This window comes from Rutidosis leptorrhynchoides, chromosome 11, assembly GCF_046630445.1.
Source record: "Rutidosis leptorrhynchoides isolate AG116_Rl617_1_P2 chromosome 11, CSIRO_AGI_Rlap_v1, whole genome shotgun sequence".
In the NCBI taxonomy this organism is placed as follows: Eukaryota; Viridiplantae; Streptophyta; class Magnoliopsida; order Asterales; family Asteraceae; genus Rutidosis; species Rutidosis leptorrhynchoides.
The window spans coordinates 112,186,184-112,197,215 of NC_092343.1; the positions used below are offsets into that span (position 1 = coordinate 112,186,184).

Below are 11,032 nucleotides of genomic sequence, written 5' to 3' on the forward strand. Positions count from 1 at the left end.
GAATTTGTTGGCTATAAGGTCACCAAATTCTTTGCATAAGGACGGGGACGTGGAACCAAAAATAATTTCATCAACGTAAATTTGAACCAAGAGAATGTGACCGTGGTTTTTACGGATGAATAGCGTTGTATCAATCGTTCCACGAGAGCAGTCTGCCCAGGTCTGTGCATTAAATAACTGAACAGTGTTTGATCGCATGGAAACTAAGATAATGCTCAAAACTGAAAATAATAACAAATAGGTTGCAAACCTTCACGGTTCAAACAAATTAGGTCTTCTCGCCGGGAACAAACCTTCAAGATTAAGGGTTTCCCATAACTAGTGCCAAACGTGAAAAATTCAAGATTGATTTTATTAATATCTCCAAAACTGAATAATAAATAATAAAAATTACCAAACGATAGTTTAAATACTAGAAACATGGAAACAAAATAAACTTTAAAAGGAAACAAAATAATAATAAACTAAATAGAATCTCCAGCCAAAACTTCTCTTGATTTCTCCTCAAGACACCCATCTGACTTAGACTTATCCTTGGCGCAACTGATCAGAGAACTCGTGCAGGCCCACACGTGTATTCGTGGGCCAACGTTGATAACCTTGGGCCCACTTGTGACCCATAACTTTCGCAGATCCTGCATCATACAATCATACAGTCAGAAGCGATCTCCAAGTAGCATTTTTGCAACCTTGTACATGTTACCTCGTAAATCGCTTTATTACACATGCATTCAATAGTAATCAAAGTAATATACGTTATGTCATCAGATTTAAGATGCTAATTAAAATCTTAATAATGAAAGACGGGTGTTTGTAGGCCGATCCAACCTCAACCAACCGTTTCAAAATAATATAGAAGACGTGTGGGGATCGTACATAATGGCCAATTGGCCATTGCTCATTTTAGATATCAAGAATACCGAAGCTAACATTGGGAGTTTGGGCATTCCCGCATTAGAATCAAGCCTAAATAACCATCATCAAACTACACGTCAAACAAGTAAAGAGTAAGCAATACATACCATCAGTGTAGTAAATTAGATAAATATTCAAAATTTGAAAAAAAAAATAACAGGTATGTGATATATGCAGTAATGCAGCATATGATTCTAACTGTTTGTATAAGCCCAAGAACCCAAAACCCATTAATTTCCTCTCATCTTCAAATTAGTACACCGTAAGAAGTTCTAATTCAAAATTTCTTTTTCTTTTACACAAAGTATATTGAAAAGTGAATGCTCAAACAGGTAACGTGGAAACACACTAAGGTTACCACAGACCAAACGTAGCTAATATTGTTAATATGGAATGATTTGTTCATTACACGTATGTTTAAATTCAAGTTAGAAAGATCTTGTGTTAATCGGGGTGCTAATGTGCTACCTTTAAATATTGAGGTATATTATTACTACTAATTAGAATATTTTCATTTAATATTGTGTGTGACGCTTGTTTAGTTACTACCTTGTGATATTGAAAACAAAACTTAGTAATGTATGCAGGCTGGAGAACAACTTTCTCGTGTTAATCTGGAAACCAAATTGAATTACGAATATTTCAATACACAGTTACTGACTATTTAAGCAATTTTAAGTATTGAGAGTTACCTGTTTGGAAAATTTGACACGTGTATTGATGGGTATTGAGAGTTACCTGTCTGGAAAATCTGACATGGATACTGACTAATACACAGATATTTGTGTTAACTCATGGGTATTGATGTTGAGATAAGATTATTGAGTCATATTCCGAGGTATTAACAAGTTATCTAACCCGTTCAAACCATGACCCGTCTAAAATTTTTGCCCTAAGGTCAGCCCTGTCTATAAAATCATACCCGTTTTGACCTAAAAATATTAGACCCAGCCCATTTGACCTGTCTAAGAAATCTGACGCGTTTTGACTCATGACCTATTTCCACCTAAACTAGTTTGGGGCTCTCACATGACAACTAATACATGCGCAAATTACAAGAATTTATTAATACTGATACAACATGCAAACATCAAGAAATTTTAATAAATTTGATGTGTGGATTTGTATATGTGATTGATATAGTTGACGGATATTATGTTAAAATGTTTGACAAACTGAATGAGGATTGCGAGAAATATCTTAAAGCTATCAAGAAGTAGTATCCGTTTGAGCCTCTAAAGGTTATAAAACAAATATTTTTCTTTTTTTACTTTCATCATATTTATTATTAATAGTAAAGTAAGTTATTATAATGCATTACTCGAATAAGACGTTGCGAGTTACGTCTGATGAAAGCGATCCAAATGTTGAAGGTTGGTAAAAGATATAAAAATTTAGAACGTAACGGATGATCAAGTTAGATTGTTTAGTTATGTCAAAAGGATAAAAAGGCGAACTCAAATTTTATTTATTTAATTTTTTTTTTTTTGGTAAAAAGTAAGTGTAATGAAAGGTCAAGGTTATTAAGGTGAAGCTTTTACATTGCATACAAACTATTAAGGTCTTTCACTTAACCTTATGTTAGTAACAAAATAAAGTTAAAATTAAAATCAAAGACATAATAGTTTTTATTCACTATAAAAACATCACCTTAATAACCTTGAGTCGGGTATTCTTACATTTTTACCAAAGAAAAATAAAAAAAATAAATAAAATTTGATTTGCCCCTTATATCCATTTGACATAACTACACAACCTAACTTCACCATCCATTAGAGGATTTAAATTTCTATACCATTTACTAGCCTTAGCATTCGGATCCCTTCTTCAAACGTAATTCGCAACGTATCATTCAAGTATTGCAATTATAAATAAATACTTTATTATCAGTAATAAAACACAACGAAAGTAAAAAAATATTGTTTAAACAAACTTTAGAGGCTCAACTATACTACTTCTTAATAGCATTAAGATATTCCTGGCAATGCTCGTTTATTTCTCAAATATTTTAACAAAAAAGCAGTCAACTATGTCCACCAATACAAATCCACGCATCAAAATTATTAAAATTTCTTAATATTTGCATATAGTATCAGAACTATAAATACTTGAAATTTCTGCAAATGTGTTAATTGTCCTGCCTAGAAAACGAGAGCCCCGAACTAGTTTGGGTCGAACAGGTCATGAGTTAATACGGTTCAGACTTCTTAGACATGTCAAACGGTTCGGGTCTAATTTGTTCAGGCCTAAATGGGTCAAAAAGAGCCAGATTTTTTTTTAGACAGGTCAAACGGTTCGAGTCTAATTGGTTCAAGTCTAAACGTGTCAGGCCTTAGGGCTGAATTTTTAAATGGGTCAAACGGGTCATTGGTTGAACGGGTCAAATAATTAGTTCATACCTCGAAATATGACTCCATAATTTTCATTTCAACATCAAGACCCGTGAATTCACACAAATGCATGTATATCCGAATTTTCGGTCCGAAAAACAAATCCCTCACAAAAACCCGCCCAAAAACACCAGCAATCGTCGCCATGTAATTGTAAAGCTAGGCGGACTGAGCAAGACTTACAGATTGTTGTTTTTTGTAGTCAAGTTTAAAAGCGGCTACATCACCTTTACCGGTGAAAGCTGTCATTTCTGGATTGATAAATTCACGAAAACCGTATTTTCGCAACAATTTCCTAAACTACTGCAATAAATAATATACGGAGTATCATAATATGTCAAGTTGAAAAATATTAATAATTTAACGCTTGCACTAACAAATTATACTGTAGTATATTTTTAGTCTAACTATCCAAAAAGTGGTGTTTATGAACAATAAGAAGGTCATGATCATCAGTGATATACTCGGTCGGGGGGACTTTTTAGGGAGTACTCAGAAACTGAGAAAGTACTTGGGCATTGACCAAGTTTGATTTTGACCAATTATAACTGAGTTTTGACCAATTTTGACTGATTTTCCGAGTAATCCTGAGTTTTGGCTGAGATTTGACCGATTTTTCAAGTAATCTTGACTTTTGGCCGAGTTTGATCGAGTCTGACCAAGTTTGACTAAGTACTCGTCAAGCTACAACCCTAACACAACTAAATAAAAAGTAAACAGAAGAATGTCGCACGAAAAAAAACTTCATGCTCAAAGCTGGAAATCGCTTGATTAGTCGGTACTCGCATATCCATCGGTACTTCAATCTGGCATCCAGATAAACACGAAAAAGTTGATCTCAGCCAACATACATTAATAAATTTACTTTTTCAATATCACAAGATATTAACTAAACAACTGTCATACAATATTAAATCTATAGAAAATAAGTAGAATAAACAAAATTTACAAGTTTACAATACTAATACGAAACAATATACCTCGAAAGCTTTCTCAAGTTTAGATTCAATTCTAGAAGCGGCAACACCCCAGCCAGCAACCACCATCGTTCCATCTTCAGATCTGTTCCCCATCTCAACCAGAAAACATACCATCGGCCAACACAAAGAAACGAAATGAGCTCTCGGGAGCAAACTCGTGAGACAACCAAAAGACATCAGAAAAAAAGAGAAGAAAGGGGCACACCAGACAAGAGCGAACAAAAGAGGGAGTCAAGAGAAAGAAGACAAGCAGAAAAAAGAGAAGAAAGGGTCACACCAGACCTCCGGCGAGATGCCGGAGGACGGTGGCGGAACTCAAAAAATTAGGGTTTGAAGACGACGTACGGAAAGGAAGAAGTTATAGAGAGTGTGTGATGTTGTTGCTAGTCCATTGGATGAGATTATATTTGGGCAGCCGGGCAGGTTTGAATGTGTTACTTTTGTGTTACATAAGACATCATTACGATAAGAGTCCCTGTGGTATGCTCATATTGCACGTTCAGTCGTTGAACTTTTTTATGCTTAGATAGCACGTTTTGTGTTTGCAGTCCCTGAACCTCATGATTTTCATAAAAAAAAAAAAAAAAAAAAAAAAAAAAAAAAGAAATTGTTAAGTAACAACACATGCATTACACCAACATATATTGAAAGGTTATGGGTTTTTAGTGTTTGATTTAAAGTTTGCTATTTGATGTTTGCGTTTTGAGTTTGTCGGCGGATAGTGATGCTAGATGGCAACTTGGATCATACCAAGTAGCTAAGCAGGATATTTAGATAATGATAAAATTCATAGAGTATTTGGGGTTTATTAGGTAAAACTGTTAGGTGATGATGATGCTAGAATATTTGGGGTTTACAGGTAGGTGGTGGAATTAAAAGGAAAGAAAACGAAAATTGGCGAATTTACTTTCATATGTAATGCATTTACGGTCACTTAACGAATTTTTAGATGATCGTTAGGGTCAGAGACTACACACGTTATATGTAACTAAATAAATATAACTAAATAAATATGTACAAATTTAATTAGTCAAAATCAATGTTTAATAGTAATTTAACAAATTATGTTCTATCTTCGATAACGACTACACGTTATAGTCAATAATTTTAATTTATGTCATGTTACATTTATTTTCGTTAACACGATTAATATATCTATAAACAAATTCTAATTTTTTTATAAAAATCGACGTCAATAATAATAAAACTATGTAATATAACGTATAATATAAGATTACATAACGTAAGACTTTTTATTTCAGGTAACCATTAAAATAAAATTAGTAGTCATTTGAGTTGCGAACATTTGCTCTTTTGTAAAATCTAAATCAGAGTCTCTATGAATAGATATGACCAAAACGGTGCAGCTCGCAAATTCTGCAAGTCTTCACCATTTTGGTCATGTCTCCTTCATACAGACTCAGATTCAAATTATTCAAAAGTTCGTAACAAAAAGATCTACAAATCCCAGTGCTTGCTCCATCTGGGGTGTAGGGGTGAACCTACCCATTAAAAGTTCCGCCCATGACTCTGAATTTCTGAGCATATGTAGTTACATTTCCTTGCACACCTTTTGAATAAAGAGATACAATAGGCGGAGAGTAAGCACTTAAATACACTTTGAGTAACTTTCATTCAGAGACTTTTTTTTTTTTTTTTTTTTTTAAGCGAGGAAACCCTCATATGAACGAGCACATTGTCATCAGAGGATAACGAATCATCGGTTTCGTTTAAAAGACGTTCGATACGCTGGGCGACAGAAGGGGGAACTCTTAGTACAAACTGTTCATCCATCCCTAAATTGAATTAATTTAATTGAAATAAGAACCCTAGAAAACACAATAATGGTGATTGGTGAACATGCAATACTTTTAATTAAGAAAAGCATTAATGCTGATTAAAATTAGGGTTGATATGAAAGTTACCTTTGTTTGTTACAATTTTCCGATGGGAGTCGATTTTATCTTTGTGGTCGCCGGATTTGGTGAAATGGTTCGAGAGGGAGGGATAGGGTTGATATGAAAGTGTTGGTGAATATCTTCAACCGTGAGGAGGCAAGCGTGTTTAGTACGTCCATTGGTAATACGGCCTAATGGATGTTCCTCTAGACGGGAGGAGATTTATTTGGTACAATACATCCGCAACAAATATGAGCCGTATAGACCGGGTTTTGATTTCTTCGAATATGCTTACGAATTTTGGTGATATTAAACTTTTGGAATTGCCTAAAGGTTTGTCCGATCACCTTCCGTTGTTATTCCATAATGAGGTGGTGGATTTTGGTCAGTCTCCTTTAAGGTTCTTTCACTATTGGTTCAATTACCCAGATTTTTATGATAAGGTAACAGAAAGTTTTACTAATTATGAGTATGTATCGATGGGTAGTTTTCTTGAGAAGTTAAAATATTTAAAAACAATGTCGAGGTCATGGATTAAAGATAAGGAGGTTGTTAATGCTAGAAAGGAGTCACTAGATAGAGGCCAAAGTTAGAGAAATTGAGTCTAAAATTGATGATCACTCCGTTACTGTTGAAGAAATAGAAGATAAAAAAAAGTTAATTGTGGAATTGGATCAAATGAACAAAGTGGAGAACGAAGATACATTTCATAAAGCACGGATCAAATGGGATATCAAAGGTGAAGAAAATTCTAAAGTTTTCCATAATATGTTAAAGCAAAGAAGGATGGGTCAAATGATAAAGGTGTGAACGTGAATGGGGAGTGGATCTCGGATCTGGATAATATTAACGATGCATTTTTTTCTTTTTACAAGACCAAGCTCTTAAATTCGAATTCGAACCAAGTTCTTCCAGACTTGCGGCCTGATTGTGAGTTATCGGCCGATCATTGTCTTGATCTAGAAGGGGATGTTACCGAGGCTGAAATACGTTCGGCGGTTTGGGATTGTCGTAGTGATAAATCCCCGCGTCCCGATGGTTTTACCTTTGAATTAATTAAGTTGTATTGGGATTGTTTCCGATCTGATTTGGTGTTCACGATTTCTTTGGCTTTTAGAGACTATCAGTTAACGAAAGGAGCTAGATCCGCATTTATTACTTTGATCCCAAAAGTTGTGAATCCTTCTGTTATTAACGATGATTATCGGCCCATTTTCTTAATTGGTGTGCAATATAAGATAATTTATAAAATTTTGGCTAATCGGATCGCCAAGGTTGTAGATTCGATTATTTGTAAAGAACAATCGGCGTTTATTACGGGTCGTCAAATTCTTGATGGGTCATTAGTTTTATCGGGAACAATGGATTGGTATAAGAAGATGAAGAAAAATAATGGAAAAACCTAAAATTCTCAAAATATGTATAAATACTAAGATCGAGTCAAATATTGTTTGAAAATTGGGTGTACTTATAATGTGTATGAATAAGAAGAGTCTTTTGGTAGGTAGTAGTACTACAGCTTCTCTTCATTTACGTTATTTTAAATGTTTATTGTTTCAGGATGTAATCTCAAAAGTCTCTGCATTTGTACGTCACACGGGCCTAAATTTACATATTCTTTCTGCCACGGGTGCGATTTCCAATCCTCGTCTAGGTGGGAGACGACACAAACACGCTACCATTACTTTCAATGGGCGTTTCAACATTTGCTCCCTTGTTGGCTCGTTCGTAAATTCTCACACTGTCGAGGGAAACAACAGTGCGTTATTATCAGTTTTGATGTTCTCGGGTAGCGATTATACAGTTGTGGGAGGTGATGTTATTGGACCGTTTATTGCGGCCGATTATGTGGAGGTAAACATACTAACGTTCAATTTTTTTTTTTTTTGACACAAATTCTAATCCCTTGTGCTCGCTCATCCATATATTCTTTAATGTTGCAGATTATTGCTGTTGCCACCACCTCTGGTCCCAGCTCTAGATGCCGCTCTGTGGGTATGGTACCTATGTTGCATCTCTAGGGACTAGAGATCCATCATTGCTTGTAAACAAAATGTTGAAACTTCTTTTAAAGTCCATCATTTCATTACAGTATATAGTATAGCTATCTGAATTTTATGTTGCTTTTTTTAGACGTGGATTTAAATGATTTGATAATCAAATCATACTATATGTGCTCTACTCTTTTCATACCCTCATTTCTTTTGCTTTTTGACCTTAATAATTTGTTTAGGTTTTTGAAATTCATTTGAGTATTCTTATTGGAGTACTTCATTAGTCTTCTATCGGTCAAAGTGATCGGGTTTCCAGATGGGGATCACCTATAGGTTATGGGTGATGATTCGTACACCACCAAGTTTTAGCCATACACCACTAGTTGTGTTTTAAAGTACTGTACTGTATAACTGTCTGATACACATTTAGTGGTGTATGGCTAAAAATGGTGGTGTACGAATCAGCTCCCATAGGTTATTAAAACTTTTTTTTTTTTTTTTTTTTTGCAAACTTTTACTTTTCATAGCTAAAGGTCTATTTTGTCTATTATATAAATTTTATTTTTTTTGCAAATTAAAAAAATCTAATAATCTAAATACTCTCACAATTAATTACTCCCTACTACATTACATTTCACAATTATTTACAACTTATTAAAGTGTATGACTAAGATCGAGTCAAATATTGTTTATCTTCTTGAACAATAAAACGAAAATTGATCTTGTTACCTTTGTTCTGGCTACCACTAAGAATCTCTTTGAACGATCCTTTATCTTCTTGAACAACCAAACATGGAGAGCCATGAGAAGAACCATTTGATACGTTCACAGTTTTATTTTTTGGGTCTACACATGGAAAATCCATATCATATTCCTTATCGTTCTCTTCATCATTCACGCCTTTCTCCGATCCAATACTAGCAGAATAAGCACTAACCGTATCTTCTTCTTCGATGCTTTTAAGCTGTTCATTCATGCAAACTGGGGCAGCCAATGACGCAGAATCATGGGTACCCTTGTCTTCAACATCGACACTCTTATCAGAATTAATTGGAGCAGAAGAAGAATCGTTACTCTTATCAGCGCCGACTTCTGTAACCCCGATTTTTCTATTGCGTAAAACCCTAGGTTGCGTACATGGTTTTGGTTTCTTCACTAATAAATAGAACTTTTAGTCTGTAATCAATATATATAAACCTCGAAGTACTAAACACCACGTCCACTAGCTCTTCCATTTAGTGAACATTCTGAGTGGGGGTGTTAAACCCGGTAGCTACCTTTAGGATTCGCGTGAATTAGGGGCCATACCCATTTTCTAATTCTTAGGTTACCAAGCTATATTAATCAGGGGAAAATATTCACATCAATTAGTGGCAATTATAACGTCCAACTAATTCAATAATAATCCACAGAACTTCTGTCTACATAATAATTCATTCGATGAATGTTTTGCTTGTGTCTATCTCGTCAAACATTTATAAAAGTATCTCAAGTATTCTCAGCCCAAAAATATAGATTGCAAAAGCATTTAATAAAGCAGTTGTAAAACAGTTATAAAAACAGCGCATGTATTCTCAGTCCCAAAAATGTAAAGAGTAAAAGGGAATCAAATGAACTCACGATACGATATTTTGTAGTAAAATATGCATACGAAGGAACTGAACAATGCAGGGTTGGCCTCGGATTCACGAACCTATATCAAGCATATATATATATATATTAACACGTAATATTAATTAACTAAGTTTATAATGTATTAAAATTAATTTTTACATATATAATCATATTACTATCTATATTGTATAAGATATTTATATATTATGTAATACTTAATCGAAATAATATTTTGTTTAAAAATACAAAACTATGTAATATTAGTATAGGTATGTAATAAATATATTTTAGATAAATAATATTGTCGTACAAATAATAAGAATATTAATAGTGATATTAATAATAATAATGATAGTGTTAATGTAAATAAAATGATAATTTTAGTAAGTATGATAATTTTACTAATAATGATATTTTTAACAATAAGGATAATAATAATAATAATAATAATAATAATAATAATAATAATAATAATAATAATAATAATAATAATAATAATAATAATAATACCTCACATGAAAAAGCTCCCAAAAAAAAAAAAATAACTGCCTTAGACATGGCTAGAACTCGAGACCTCTCGCTAAACCCACAACACCTTAAACCATCAAACTGTCTTTGCTTTTCTGATAAAATCAGAACACTGTTTATGTTTAGCTTGTATTAACTGGTTCCATTTTTCTTCTTCTCCTTTTTCTAAAAAGAAATGCCCCAGCCCGGGCTTGAACCCTTGACCTCTCGTTCAAACCAACACACCCTTAACCATTGCTCTTTCTCTTATTTTCTGTTATATTAAGGAATTCAAATCCTTTCAACCCATATATTTCTGTTTGTTTTTCTTCCTAATTTAAAAACTCACTTATCAACATCATCACATACATATAACATTATCATCTTTCTTAATACATCATCATGATCATCACACGCATCATACTAACCACATCATTATCATTATCTGACCATCGTCCTTATCATCATCTACACAAGTAATAATGATATCGATAGCCAAAAGTTTAATTTGTTTGATATTGGGTCGTAGCCCACTTCAGCTTCTAATTAACAGATCATTACCACTTTTAGTCCACTTCGACTAAACAGCCCGTTCCCTAATTCTTGATCACAAATACGTAGCACTTAGTACAAAATCATAAACTTTTTAAATTACAATATTCATCTAATAATATATTTTCGGGCTTATGAAAACACCACATCATATTCCATAATTTGTAATCATTAATAGATAG

General features: G+C 33.6%; 2 protein-coding genes across 9 annotated transcripts; one reads left to right on the plus strand and one right to left on the minus strand.

The window, feature by feature from the left end:
• Positions 1-331: 331 nt before the first annotated feature.
• On the minus strand, positions 332-4,756 carry LOC139877896 (uncharacterized). 8 transcript variants are annotated; one of them, XR_011768818.1, is made up of 7 exons: positions 4,286-4,751; positions 4,039-4,111; positions 3,489-3,605; positions 1,608-1,653; positions 1,465-1,529; positions 931-985; positions 332-635 (listed from the first exon to the last, which is right to left on the minus strand). XR_011768818.1 is itself a non-coding variant. In XM_071865297.1 (5 exons), the coding sequence occupies exons 1-5, from the start codon at positions 4,357-4,359 to the stop codon at positions 981-983; spliced, it is 315 nt and encodes a 104-aa protein (XP_071721398.1). In that variant the 5' UTR covers positions 4,360-4,751; the 3' UTR covers positions 332-980. The 8 variants fall into 8 exon arrangements, 4 of the variants coding, with proteins under 4 accessions (XP_071721398.1, XP_071721396.1, XP_071721395.1 ...); XR_011768817.1 differs by lacking the exon at positions 931-985; XR_011768816.1 differs by having other exon boundaries at positions 332-985.
• A 1,621-nt stretch (positions 4,757-6,377) lies between these two features.
• LOC139874872 (uncharacterized) lies at positions 6,378-7,589 on the plus strand. Its single transcript, XM_071862265.1, has 3 exons — positions 6,378-6,771; positions 6,821-6,987; positions 7,059-7,589. Exons 1-3 carry the CDS (start codon positions 6,378-6,380, stop codon positions 7,587-7,589), a joined length of 1,092 nt encoding a protein of 363 aa, XP_071718366.1.
• Positions 7,590-11,032: the final 3,443 nt, after the last annotated feature.